This window comes from Lygodium microphyllum, chromosome 5 (assembly GCF_053477565.2).
Source record: "Lygodium microphyllum isolate KBCC chromosome 5, Lygodium_microphyllum_v1.1.10, whole genome shotgun sequence".
Lineage (NCBI taxonomy): Eukaryota > Viridiplantae > Streptophyta > Polypodiopsida > Schizaeales > Lygodiaceae > Lygodium > Lygodium microphyllum.
Window position 1 is genome coordinate 103,094,591 of NC_141139.1, and position 15,077 is coordinate 103,109,667.

At 40.5% G+C, this 15,077-nt stretch overlaps 1 protein-coding gene across 1 annotated transcript; it reads right to left on the reverse strand.

The window, feature by feature from the left end:
* Positions 1-3,006: 3,006 nt before the first annotated feature.
* Positions 3,007-5,004, reverse strand: LOC148036221 (expansin-A10-like). The gene is made up of 3 exons (XM_087678217.1): positions 4,666-5,004; positions 4,207-4,531; positions 3,007-4,047 (listed from the first exon to the last, which is right to left on the reverse strand). The coding sequence occupies exons 1-3, from the start codon at positions 4,919-4,921 to the stop codon at positions 3,741-3,743; spliced, it is 888 nt and encodes a 295-aa protein (XP_087534343.1). The 5' UTR covers positions 4,922-5,004; the 3' UTR covers positions 3,007-3,740.
* Positions 5,005-15,077: the final 10,073 nt, after the last annotated feature.

Below are 15,077 nucleotides of genomic sequence, written 5' to 3' on the forward strand. Positions count from 1 at the left end.
TATGAAATTTAAACAGTGTGGAAATATCATGGTTGCATTCCTATGTAACTAGAAAAGCATGTTGGAATATACATGAAAAGACCATACACTTCGCTTTAAACAAAATACATAGAATCTAATTTCATGAAGAAGAGGGGCTTCACTCATCTTAACACTAGTCTTGTAATTTACCACAAAAATGGCTACAAGCCACTTTAGTGGCTCAAGTCCCATTTCAATTATATTTAAAGAAACATGTGCTTATGATACCAAAATTGGATGGGACTCTATCAATATTGTTAGATAGGAGAATGAAAGATTTGGTTTGGAGCTCTTTAAAAAATTAACAATTTCTATCTAATTATAAATCTCTTAATGGGATATACAATATATATAGTAAAGTTATTTTCATGAAAGTCTTAACTTGGTAAAATATTTGTTGAGATGGTTTTGATTAAAATCACTTAAAGTTTTCGATTTTCTATGAAAATGGTCTCAAAGGTTGATATAGAAATATACACTTTCTAGCTTCTTTTGACCCTTTTGATTTTTTTTCCAATTACTATCTTGCATTGGTCACATTTTCCTAAAACCACGTGTTCTTAAAATTTCTCATTGATGAGAAATGAAATTTTTTGTAGAGATTCCAAATTGCCACAAAAGTGTCTTATTTACTAGATGACTAGCGTTAATATGTTCTTTGAGAAAGGAATGATCTTAATCTTACATACAATCTCAAAGGAGAGTACAGATTAGAGTGTATGCATACGTGCATGTGGAGTCTAACTACATATGCATTCAAAAGTACAAGGTCTTTAATGTTGTGAGAGTTGGGAAGAAAAATGCATGGGTGTATTTATGCACCTTATGCACCTATATATATGTGTATGTGTGTGTAAATATGTATATACATATATATAAGCACAAAACAGTCCATATTGCCTGAAGCACCCTTAGTATTATGTTATGTTAGTGTATCAAAGGAATTAAAATTAATTATGGCCAATAAATTAATAATGTATTATGTGGGCATAATAGAATGGGGCTATGGTTTCTTAGAGTAAAGAAAGGCATACACAAAGTACCTTTGAAGGGAGATGCATACCTAAAAACACTCTAAGATGTATTGTGATTGCATATGGGTGCAATGCTTACATCGGATTATGATGAAAAGGATTGGTTTCATGTTCTTTAAATTTTCTTTTTCTATATCCTAGCTTACATCCATCTTGTCTTTAACAATAAACAAATTAATGGCATGAATGATAGATTTATGATTATACATGTGCATATGGAAGAATTAATTATCATTTTGGTATAAGGAAATGTACATTTGACCATAGCACATGATCTTGAAACATTCATTCACCTTAGAATCTAGCAACATGAGTCATGGAACTCTAGTATACTATAAATAGAGACATATAGGAGAGAGACCTTGTGTTTAAAACAACAAGAAAACAAGAAAGAGAAATAAAGAAAAGGAAAAGCTCCATGTTAACATGTATATAAATTCCAATCCCAATTCACAAAGTCAAACGCATGATGAAAATCAAAGCAAAAAGGAGAGATGAACTCCTAGGCTATCAAGAGCTCGAGTTTTATCGAACTATAAAAACATGAAAGTAACAAGCACACATTTATATAGGGTCTCAAAACCTAGCTACCTAATTTCGACTTGGGAAATTTTTAAGTTTTGTGAAAATGCATAACAATGTCATCGCATTGAGGTGGAAGGTATCAATGGTCTAGCTAACTAAGGATTAAGAGTGCAAATGTTAGAAAAAATGTTACTAATGGATACTACTTATGTTAAGCAAGATGTTGATGTTGTGGATGGCTAGATCATATGTGGTTTCTACTACTACTTTTTCTATGCCCCCGTGGACTATTTGTTGGTTTATCCCATGGCAAGAAGAGGTATTTATGGGACTATGGGCATCTCTCTCTCTCTCTCTCTCTCTCTCTCTCTCTCTCTCTCTCTAAACAAACAAACACACACACACACACACACACACGTGTGTTGTAACTAGTGAAGGAGAATGTATAAACAAGAGTGGAGATGGACTTGGAAATTTAAGTTCTAATCTCCATGTATTGTTTTGATTGGTTTTCTTTTCCGTTTGAATTTCTTTTTTTTAAAATTTGAAATAAATCAAAATTGGTAGTCTTTTGATTGTTATTATGTTCCTTTTGGATCTCATGATGTTGCTCTAGCAATTTTCAATTTGAAATAAATCTAATTAAGGTACCTATTTTAAGTTATTGAATGCTATATTCATTACAAGAAACTCCTCAAAACATGTGAGAAAAAGAGGTGAATATAGCTATGGATGTGATAACACTAGATGGTTGCATGGGGAAAATAAGACACAGATATAGATGACATGGAGTAGATGTGTAAATTGGAATTTGTGTATGCACATATATGATGAAAGCAAGTGGAAAGAGACACGTAAAAAGAGAGACTAGTCCTGTGAAGGATGTAGACATAATTGGAAGTGTGGATTGCACTTTAATAAGTGAGGCATCCACCTTCTACTTAATGCTCTAACTTTTAAGGGTAACATGATTTTGCATTCTTTATTTTAAAAGTATGCAACAATGCATGTGGGAAAGAAAATATTTCAAAGGTGATTTATACGTGTTGTTTGTGATGATTATATGCAGACAAGTTTGTTGTTTTACAGAGTTCTTCAATTGTAATGGACATTGAATTTCCAAATTTGAATGAATAGCGAGACCTAGGTTTCGTTGATGTAAGAGTATTCAGCGCAAGCCTACTCGTTAAGTCTGAAGTGCTTTTGAACAAAGAAGGCGTAGATCTTGTGACATGACTTACTGATGCGAGAACATGCATACTAAATTTGATGTTTCTAAATTCAAAGATGATGGTAGGAAATGGAACAATGTATAAAATTTCAAAGTGTGGAAATACCATGCTTGTGGTAGTGTATTCGCAAAGCATGTGGAATATACATGAAAAAACCATACACTTCTCTTTAAAAGTTTAAAAGGAGAGGGACCTTGTCTTTAAAAAAAATTTAAAGAAAAAGGGATGCTGATTCCTGTTTCATAATTGGGGGAGCCAAAAAGAGGACTCCAAACGAGGAGCAAGAGTGTATCCGTAACTTTGTAATGAAAAGCTGGTTTTGCAGCTTCTTAGATTATGGAAAACTTTGTGTTTTTTGTCTGTAAAGGCCCCGGGCCCCTAGCTGTGACTAGCATTGCAACGGCAGTATCAAGAGGCGAAGTGCAGCCGATCCCAGAGGAGGATGAAGAATGGCTCTAGGCGAGCTGATCCCAGGACCCCTGAGCCTACTTAAAAATTTGTATGCTTAGGGTCCTGATTTGTCAGCTGCGGCCTAGAGGAATCGAGAGGAAAGGCGATTTCTGAGGATGAAGGACGCTAACTACGATCAGCTGGGCAGGCACGCTCATGCCGACACGGAGACGGATCAAGTAGTCGTTTGTACACTAGTATATAGGCAGAGTCTAATCGACCTTCGGCACGCAAACCATGACGTGACTGGATATTCTTGCAGTAGGCCAGAGACGTCAAGGATGGAAGTAGCTGAAGAATATTGCGCTGGGGCGGTACCGCGGTCAGTACAGCAGCTCACTAATGGAGTAACGGCTTCATTGGAGCTGTTTCTGCCTGCGGGATACCTGATGGACTACGAGACTACGAGACTATTGAAAAGCTAATCACAAGTAGGCAGTGGCTGGCAGCCGCCGCAAGACGACGACCGAGGTGTCGATCAGTCGAACTGCTCGCCAGAGAAGGTCTGTCCGAACTGCCAGTTGGCGGGCGCGGCGTCGTAGGAGGTGAGGGTGCGGCCGTCGCTGGTGGTGACCTGGAAGGACAGGCTCTGGCCGCCCAGGTTGGCGTTGCTCTGCCAGTTCTGGCCCCAGTTGCGCGTCATGGGCTGCCACCCGGTGCGGGAGCCCTTGATGGACACCGCGCCGATGTCGCCCGCGCCTCCCACGTTGGTAATGAGGACGAGGTTGAAGTAGGCGTGGCCATTGAGAGTAAAGTGAATGCCGCCTCTCTTCTCGCAGGGCACCCTGAAACGTATCATTCAACAACTTAACTTACATATACATATATATGTGTGCCGATGATGATGATGACGACCACGGTGAAGCGATTTTACGACAGTTAGCGCCGAGCAGAAAATGTACAGAATTATTGCTAGATAGAGACAGGAATGGCGCTGTAGGTACCTTCTGTAGAGCACCGGCACGATGCCTCCCTTATAGACCCCGATCTTCTCGAAGGCCGGCTGTGCCATGTCGAAGTGCTGGAGAGGGGGATTGCACCATCCGCCGTCGGTGTTGGACTGCGCTGGGTTGGGCGGGCAGAAATTGGTGGCCGTGACCACCACGGACGATGATCCACCAAGGCACCATTTGGGGTCCGCCTGGGCATCGCATTTGATCTCGAAGCAGGCACCGCAGCTCAGTCCGCCGTTGAAGAGCGCCGTGCTCAAGGCCGCCGTGTTGGTGCCGTAGCCGGAGGAGTAGAGGTCGCCGTAGCCGCAAGCGCCGCCTGCAGTGTCACGATCACCGACAATAGTATTAACATCAGCAAGCCGAGCAATCACTTATTATCCGTAGTCAAAAAGCGGCTCCCACGAGGCATGCGGCCTCTCTTTCACGATTAGGATGGAGACACCAACGTACCCATTGTGCCCGAGGCGTCGCTTCCGCCGTAGAAGGTGGCGTGAGCGTTGCTCCAGCCGCTTTCTTTGGACGCCCCGCCGCCGTAGTAGGATGCACTCACTGGCACTATGCATACATTCATACCTAGATTAGCTGTGGCCAGATACAACAAGACTGCTATGCCTCCGATCATTGCCTTACAAATAACGGGCTGCAGCTGCTGTCCCGCAGAATAGGTGATCGTGGAAGAGGATGGAATGGCAGCTGGCGCAGCCATGTTGCAGGCGTCAATCGAGAGAGGAGAAAGAAGATTTAAGACTACAGATTGCTGCTTCCCTCTGCCTACTTGAACCTGCGGGGGTAAATTATATAGTTCGTTGGCTCACCGATCATACAGCCGAAAGAGCTAAAGCAGCTGGGCCCTCCGTCCTAGCAAACAAGGTTAGGTAACACGGATGAGATGTGTCATACTGAGACGGTGCATGTGGGCGCGAGAGTCTAAGAGGCGGCCCCACTCTGTCGAGCTGATTTTCTGACAAATTTACCATTACCTAATACTCGCTGCAACCTGTAGCCTCTACCATTGCCCTATCGTTGTCGCTGGCCCGACACAGCACGTTCTGCTCTTGCCCAGCCAAATTAGTCCAAACCAGCGACCGCCACAAGTTTCCGATATTAATGTATGCACTATGTACCGCATTGAATGTCGCGCAGGGCAGCTGTTAGAGGGATGGATGATTTTGTCAGTTGTGACTGTGCGCTTGCCCCAACCCCAGCTGGGGTAATGTGAGATGTTTTTGATATGGGGAGCAAAGAGAAGATAAACATGCCATGATTAAAACAACATATTGGTTATTATCGGTCTACTTCATTAGCCTAGTGGCGGCATGTCATATAGTCTATTGCCTCACCGACCAAGACAACCAAATTTAGAGAGATGGGCCCTTTAGCAAAGTCCACAAGGCAATGTTTACTTTTGAAAGTCCCCTAGATTTTTTCCATTGAAGGGCTCGTGAACAAGTGCCTTTCTTGTAATAGTCAAGACTTCCGCTCTAAGCTGGTGAAGAAGCAGTGGATCTATAGGCTTTTTTGGAGAAAGTTGAGCATTTTGGCTTGAAGCTTGTTGCATCTTTAAGATGTTGTACTCACCTTATTTCGACTATAATATAACATGACCGCATTATAAAAGTGCATTTCATGTGGAAAGGTTTTTTCAAAATTTAGACCTTTGATAGACATGTATTCTAAAATTTGCATTTCTAACTAATAGAATAGTATTTGAAAAAATAAATAAATAACTACAACATTTATATAAGCCATCTTGTTGGTTTTTTGTGTCCATTAATTTATAAAAATTTAATACTAACATGATATGATGATAGAATATTTAAAACCTAGTACAACATATGAGTAATTATTTAAGTATTAAAAAAATTATAATGCTATTATCAAAAATAAAATTGCAATGCCAGGTTGAGGCTAAAGCTCAATCAATTAAGATAATCTCGAAAGGCAATAAAATAGCTCTACAATCATCCATATTTTCAAATGAAATAGCAATACAATCAAAGCACACCATTACTTATACTTTCTTATATCAACTTTGTTGCTACCACATTAACATTGCGATGAGCTTTTAATCCATCCCACGTTGCATAGATGGCATCCCAATCAACATCTATAGGGTCCTTAACACCATTGTATGAAAGGAACATGAGTTGATAATTCAAGCTCTCCAGTGACAATCTATTGCAATCATTGGACTTGATATGATTCATTTTGGAGAAATGTCTCTCACAATCAACCATGCTTGCAATGTTGACCAAGCACGCATGCCATAACTACCCTTCTATAGCAAGGTTTGTAAAATCATGCCCTTCTCTAGGAAGAGATTTTTTTTTAACTTGCCCTTCGACAACAAGGTTTTAAAATATTTGCCTTCTCTTGAAGGTCAAAATGCCTCTACAAGGGCTCTGCAACCCTTTAAAAAAACCATGCCACAAGGTTTGCTAACATGGATGAGATGTGCTATAGTGAGATGATACATGTAGCAATGGGATCGCACAAAGTAGCCCCTAGGGACCAACTTTGGGGTGTTGATTGTTTGATAAATTCACAATTACATAATGCTTGTGAGAGCTTGCTAATAGTGCCCTATCCCAGTCGTTGCCTCAATACTAGAAAACAAATATCCCTTCAATATTGTATTATTTACTCACTCAACAAGAGTTTCTTCTCAAAAGTGTATTCAATTTCATTGAAAAGTGTTTCATGCAATCTCTTTAAAACTATCACCAAACCCCGTGCACTAGTAGCAAGCTCTAACAAGCATTATGTAATTATGAATTTATCAAACAATCGGCACGATAGAGTTGGTTCTTAGGAGATGATTCTTAGGATTCCATGGCCACATGTATCACATCCTTGTATATCATTGGTGGTGTCAAAATTCTACAAATTGGCAAAAGTTATGAGCCTCAAAAAACTACCCCTATGATCAATGATATAGCCAATTCCTTTGGTGTGGGGGATAGCTTTTGGTGTACTTGAAAGGGGCTAGCATAAAACCATCCTGATAACTTCTTATTGTTTTAATTTTATTTTCAATGTCAGTTTCTTATATTGATAGTGATTCAACATCATTGAATGCCCTTCTCTATATGTTCTGGCCTCACTTCTCATGAAGGATTTAACATATATGTTATAATGCAATTACAAAAAGCAATTTCACTTGTTTGTATTAAAAAGAATTTTGGCAAATATATGTGTGTGAAGAGAGAGAGAGAGAGAGAAAGAGAGAGAGATAGAGAGAGAATTTGTGCGTGTGCATGTGTGTGTGTGCATGTGCATGTGTGTGTGTGTGTGTGTGTGTGTGTGTGTGTGTTTTATGAAGCTACCACAAATAATTAGGAACTTATAGATGTCATGTGACCACATGTTTAGTGGAAGAAAACAATGGAAAGGTCCATCTATACTAACATTTAATATGTATGTATGTAGAACACTAGTTGCCTATCTACATGAAGTGTTAAGCCAATTAGATAACTTGTAAGAGACTCTTTGCCAAGTCTTCAACATGTCAAGAAAGCATGACGTATTTTACGTGTTCAAACCTTAGTTAGTAGAGAGAAATGATGTGCCTCCAATCAAATGTAAAAAGCCAACAATACTTAACAAAGGGAACATGTTTTTAATAGTGGGGAATTGTGTGGAAGAGAGGGGCAAGTGGACCACTATCCTGTGCAATTTGCATGTGTTTTCTAGATAGTAATATATGTGGTTTAGGAAGGAGCTTGCATTGAGAAGGCAACCCATGGTCAAGACTAGTGGAAAAGGCAAGGGAGAGAAAGCATACTTGATGTAGGATAGAAGGAAGAAAATCCAAAAGTATTTCTTGGACTAATGCAAGTGAAGATTTATTATTCAATACATAGGAAAATAGGGTAGCATTGTTGTTATACATGTTCTCCTATAGTTATGTACTCATAAATGCCTTGATTTGAGAAGATCAAGTGTACTGCTATGAAGTCTTTTTGTATTTATGCTATCATGAATATAAAAGTATAGATTTTTGAAGATTTGGTGAGTTGATGTTACTGTTATGTAAGGATTTTTGTATGTATATGGGCTATCATACAGTATGGTTATTCTTGAAGCACAAAAGCATTGTATGCTATCTACTCTTAACCATAATTATGCACATGGATTTGATTGATAGTGCCCCCCTGACCATGATGAAATATGGACCCCATAATTGATGTATATATTATGATTTAGATTTATGAATCTTGGATGCTTCTAGGTAATATAGATTGGTTTTGACCCTACTTCTTGAATCGCTATCTCATAAGTATCATCTCTTCTCTTACCTTCTTCTTACCCTAAACCTGTCTTACCTTCAACTGACCTTTTTTTCTTGAGAATCAATATCTTTTGACGATACACACCAAGTCTTGAATATCTTCAATGAACCTAATGTGGAAGACAAGAAAAATGGTTCTACATGATGGAGAATAACACAATGCATTCAAATGACATAATGCAATTACTTTAGATCGTCAATATATATTTGCAACAACAACAACAATAGTTGTGATTTTAGTAGCAACAATAACAACATATACATCAAGGTCAATAATGATAACAATAAAAGACTATTGCTAAGCTTGAATCAATTGTGAAAAAAGAATTTTAGGATGTAAAATGAATCAAACATGAAAATTACGGCTCATGAACTCAAGCCATGCATAATTGAAATTATGCAATTTAGGGAATCATATGGGATGATCTTAAGAAATCACTAAAGGAGAACATTTTATAGAAGGTATAGAACTAGTCACAAAGTGAACCTTCTTGGAGTGGTTTGTGAAACCCAACATAAGGTTGGCTACAATATAATTTCTTCATGAATTTGAATAGAGACATGTGTAGTTGGATGACATATGAAGAAATCTCTTGAATTTGAAAAGATTAAGCTATTTATTAAGTTGGCAAGCTCTACAATGTATAGGTTAGGCTGTAAATATGTAAATAATATTATGTCTATGATGGTGAAGTGATAAAGGACAAGGAAAAAGATGCATGTTGGTGATATTATTTCACTTTTAAAGAAGGCATTTGACAAAATAGTTAAACAATTGGTCACTACTATGACCCGAGTAGTGAAGGATGATGTAATGGATGAGTTGGTGAAAGGCATGCAAGACTTATATCTGAAATTTGAAAATTTGAAAGAAATATGGCAATCTACAGAATCAAAGTTTCAAACTCATGAAGACTTTGTGCATAGATTTATTTGGTGTGATAGTATGGAGCACGAATATAGAGGTTGTGAAACATGTAAAGATGCTTTGGATTAAAATCTAACTTTTTCAAAGATAGAAAAATTCATTTGTATAAAATTAGTTTGCCACTCAATCCAAGATTTGAAAATAGTGTTATGTAGAAAATGATAGATGAAATGATTGTTAATAAAGTAAATGCTACAGTGGAAGCTTCAACCTTAATTGGCTTGCAAATTAAGAATATCTCCATAAAGGATTCTCGATGTGGGACTATATTTGGTAAGAAAACTAAAACTGGGTTACATGCAATGCATACTACTACAGAGGAAGGGAAGAAGACTCCTAGAGATGAGTTGAATAAGGCAAACAATTGTATTTGGGAAATAATAGGATGGGATGCTCCAATTGATACTAGATTATAAATGGAAATTCGATATTGAGATAGCTATTAATTTGAAGAAGATCCTAGTTACATTGTACTATGTGTGAAGGAAGAAGAAAAAACCAGCAAGAAAATGTTTTGGCCTTCATCTCTCTTCGTGTGTTCTTGAGTGAGGTTCTTCGTGTGTATATGATATGTGTTTGGTGTAACAGCTCAAGCAAGTCCCCCCACCATGCAATTTGTGATAGCTATATCAAACTACATTCACCTAAACATGTATAAGGCATATTAGAGACTCATACTTACATGCACATAGTGATATACACCTACACTCACATACCCTCATGCATACGAGACACACATGCATCCCCCAATTTACACCCCTACACAAATACATCTAATGCATATGTATACACAGACACATATTTAATCCATACACATATACATATGCCCACACCTAACACACATGCATACACACATAGACATACAAATGGCATTGCACATAACACATCACACACATGCACCATTCATTGGGTGCCAAAAACCACTTTGCTTCTAACTCACCCCTGGCACTACCTCATCCACACAAGGGGAGTCAAGGGGAGGAAGGAGGGAGTAAAAGTGACATAGAAAGTACACACATGCCACTCCTAGGCATAATGATCCACACACCCATGCTATGTGTGTAACACCCCGTAGACACATGACACAAGCACATACCACCACAGTGCATCCAACTAGACCTCATGTTTGTTCAATCGCATGTGTGCACATTTGTATGCATTTGATCATATACATGTACATTCATGTGTATTTGACTACACACATGTGTATCCACCTACATTGTAGTATAGCTCATCGATACTTGTGTAGTCACTTATGCATTTGTCGCCCCATATGTTGCATTCATGTATTCTTGTGCATCTGTAGTTTGCATCACATTTTAGTGCATTCACGTGTATGTCTAATTGCACACATGTACATTTGTGTGTTTGACTACACACAGTGTGTTTGATCGCACAATATAGTGCATTCAATTGTTCATAGCACATCCATGTATTGTGTATCCACATGTACATCCATAGGTCCATAGTGTGCAGCACACTTGTATTATAGACATCCATGTGCATTCATTCACGCTAGTGCATTTGTATGTGCATTCGACTGCATATGTGTGTATCTATGTGTGTTTGTCAATATACAATTGCATATCCACCTATCGTGTGGATCCATAAATGCACATGTGCAACCACACCTCTCATATACACCTATTCATATATGTGCAGACACTCATAGCACCCTAGGCACATATAGTATACATTAAGAATCTGTTTATGTACACTCATTTTACTCCACAATGCATTGCGCATACATGCACATACACCTACTATACCCTACACACATCCACATATCTTAGTCATGTTTAAATGCCTAGTTACACACACCACACCTAGTGCACCCACACTACTTTTAGGTTCACTTATATGCACACTAGGACATTTGAGTGCATTCAATGCACTAGCATCCCATACCCTTCACATGCACGTAGTGCACCTACACTCCACAATAACAACAGCCTTCAAAATTATACCCAATTTGTGCAATGCCACTTCTTTCCCACTAAGGCTCGAGAATAAGGACAGAACTGTTAAACCTTGCGAATATAATTCTTTCAGTGGTGAAAGACTATACGCAATAGTATTGACCTGAAATGAGTTGCCCAATGCATCATACCAATCTGAAAGGGTAGAGCAGCCTCAAGTGTGGTCATGATCATATCCAAGCACCAGCTCAATCTTATGGGGTTCAAGTGGGGCAGCTTGGCCTGGGATGACCCAAACCAAGTTCCATATTTTGCATGCCAGGACAATCTCATGTTGAAGATAAGAAGGTATCTTGCTTTCTTTGTGGGAAGAAAATATTTTTCTGATCAATCCACATATAGTGCTAGGGGCACCCCGTGTGTTTATGCAATTCAGCTTCTCTCTCGGATCCCATGGGGGCCAATACTTCTTTGTTTTCGGAAGCACCTCAAAGATTGTCATGGGAGCAGGGGGAAGGATCAACCTTCTTCCATCTACTGGAAGGCTATAAACATAACCACCTCAGCCTAAAGCATGCTGAAAAATATCTAGAGTTTGTGAACTCTGGATCTATGCCATTAAAATGCCATTTGATGGTCTCCCACTCTGAATTGGAAACGTTCTCAACATTTTCAAAATAGAAAAAGGGAGGGCCTTCCATCAAACTATTCAATGGTTTTGGCTTGCCTTTAAAAAACCCAGGAATTCCAAACCCCATGCCCTTTTTGAACTTGAAGGGTGGGATAGAACCTAGATGTGGACGTGATGTTTTTCCATTCATAGATTGAGTGTCAAGCCATAAAATACTCGAGTCTTCACTGGCACTTTTATCCAAGTCTAGAGTAGGAGTAATGTTGATCTTTGTTTTAAGGCCCAAGTAAGTGTACCATAGCTTAAGGGCTCTTTCATCTACCCAGTATATTTTGCTATAGACACCTCGTGAGGGTCCAGCATGTAAAATATTACACGGCGCAGCAAACAGAATCTGAGAAAGAGATAGAGAGTACACAACAGATAAGAGGAGAATCAGTAAAATTCTTTAACTCCAAACAACTGATACAAAGATGGCTCTGTCCACCCGTGCGCTTCCACTGTGTGAAGCTTAGATGGCGATCTAGACAGAAGATAGGTGAAGAGCTTAAGGCTAGCTGGAACAACAACTCTGACTGGGTGAAAGATGAGTGTGAGATGGCTGCGAAGGGGTTTAGCTTTTATAGCCCGCGAAGGTCGTTAGGTCGGCCTGCTGACCGACCTACCATATGAGCCTCCACTAGTCGGCCAGGGAATATTCCCTTTACCATCGGGCCGGGGGCGCTGCCCCCGGATCCCCGCCAGGGGGGCCGCTGGCCCCCCTGGGACCCCCCAGCCAGGGGCCGCTTCCGCGGCCCCCGGACCCCACAATAGGGGCCCCTTTTAACTCCCTTACCACGCAACTCAATGCAATGTGCCTCGAGTTGCTACCAGCTTAACCACTCCGTCTAACCCAAAGATTAGACCCACAACAGTCACCTTTTTGCCATCCGGTCACATAGACCTCATCTGATATACAAGTCAGGACTCAACCAATGTCCGGGCTCACATTTGGCTTCTCCTCATAATGGGGGCCTTACAACTTTGAGCACCATGGATCATTGGTAGCACCTAATGAGGGTGGGGCATTGATCATATCTAACACCCCCCCTCAATGTCCACCCATAGGTGAACTATCTCCTCGGCCCAATGCCGAGTCTCTGAAGATGAACTTGAAGCAGATCCTTCGTAAGTGCTTTGGTGAAGATATCTGCTCCATTCTCCTCTGTTGGACAGTAGACCAATTCCACTATCCCATCCTCCATCAAATCACGCACATAGTGATACTGGATCTCTATATGTTTGGTGCGTGCATGAAACACTGAATTTTTGGCAATGGCGATGCAACTCTGATTGTCACATCTCAGCACAGTTGGTTCTTCATCCTGCACTCCCATATGCCATAGAATCCTTCTCAACCATACGGCCTCACATGCAGCAAAACAAGCTGCCTTGTACTCTGCTTCGGTAGAAGACAATGCCACTGTTGGTTGCTTCTTACTAATCCAAGAGAAAATTCCTGAACCCAAAGAGAAACAATAACCAGAAACTGACTTCCTGGAATCAATGTCTCCTGCCCAATCTGAGTCACAGTTCCCCACAAGAGAAGTTCCGAAACTGTATGTGATACTATAGTCAAGAGTTTTCTTCAAGTATCTGAGCACCCGCATCCCAGCCTTCCAATGACTCTCATGAGGTTTGTTTGAGAACCTGCTCAAAACACCAACAGCAAAACTGATATCTGGTCTGGTGTTACACAAGTAGATTAGACTGCCGACCAACCTCCTATACCTCCCAATGTCTGCTAGTGCTGATGTATCCTCAACGGATAACTTTACATTCACCTCCATAGGTGTAGCTATCTCCTTGCACTCGGTCATACCAAATGCCTTCAAGATCTCCCATGCATACTTCTTCTGAGAGATGAAGATCTTTCCTGGCTCTTGCCAGACTTCAATCCCCAAACAATAGTGCAGCAAGCCCAAGTCTGTCATTTCAAACTCAAAACTCAAAGCCTTTCGAGTTTGGTTGATCATATCTTCATAGTCACCTGTAATAAGAAGGTCGTCCACATATAGGACAATCACTACAGACTTTTTACCATCCCTGTAAACATACAAGTTAGCATCTGAGGCACATCTTTTGAAGTTTAGGTTTAAAAAGAACCTATCTATCCGCTGGTACCATGCTCTGGGGGCTTGTTTCAGCCCATACAATGCCTTCTTCAGTTTACACACTTTGTTCTCAGAATGGGGGGCCTCAAACCCTGGTGGCTGAGCCACGTACACCTCCTCCTTGAGGTCACCATTTAAGAACGCTGACTTAACATCCATTTGGTACACTGGCCACTTCTTGTGGGCAGCCACTGCAAGTACCGTGCGAATAGTGGTCATTCTGGCAGTTGGGGCAAATGACTCTTGAAAATCAAACCCTTCAACTTGTGAAAATCCTTGGGCAACCAGTCTAGCTTTGTACTTTTCTAAGGTACCATCAGCCTTGTACTTTACCTTCCAGATCCACTTGGTGCCAATAATCTTCCGCTTTGCTGGCCGATCCACTAGCTCCCAAGTGTCATTCTTCATTATGCTGTCATACTCCGCCTGCATAGCAGCCTTCCATGATGGATCTGCAAGTGCTTCTTCTAAGTCAGTTGGCTCCTTTACTTCTCTCATAATCTCAACCATCAAGGCCATGTTGACTATGTGAGCAGAAGCCCTCCTTTGCTCCTCTATTCTCTGAGACCTCCTTGGTCCGTCTGCCTTCTCCTCAACAGATGCAGGCCTAGGATTATTGTGGTCATAGAGCTGCTTCACCCAGCGCGGCAATGGCTTTTCCGGTGGGGTGATGTCAGGTTGGTGAACTTTTTCCTCATCATCTGAAGATGATGCTTCCTCCTCCTTAAGGATAGGGATAGCTCTCGGGACAGGTTCATAGTGGACTACTTCTTCGCTTGATGATAAAGTGGAAGACCTTGCCTTCTCCTCCTCCACTGTATGCGGCTCCTCCTTGAACACCACATCACGGCTCGCGATGATCTTCTTTGCCTCTTGGTCATATAACTTGTAAGCCTTCTGCTCATCACTATAACCCAAGAAGATACATTTTCTGCTTTTT

Coding starts and splice junctions, on each gene's coding strand:
- LOC148036221 (XM_087678217.1), bottom strand. CDS start 4,921: ATGGCTGCGCCAGCTGCCATTCCATCCTCTTCCACGATCACCTATTCT. Junction 4,532..4,665: donor CGACGCCTCGGGCACAATGG/GTACGTTGGTGT, acceptor GTGACACTGCAG/GCGGCGCTTGCGGCTACGGC. Junction 4,048..4,206: donor GTGCCGGTGCTCTACAGAAG/GTACCTACAGCG, acceptor GATACGTTTCAG/GGTGCCCTGCGAGAAGAGAG.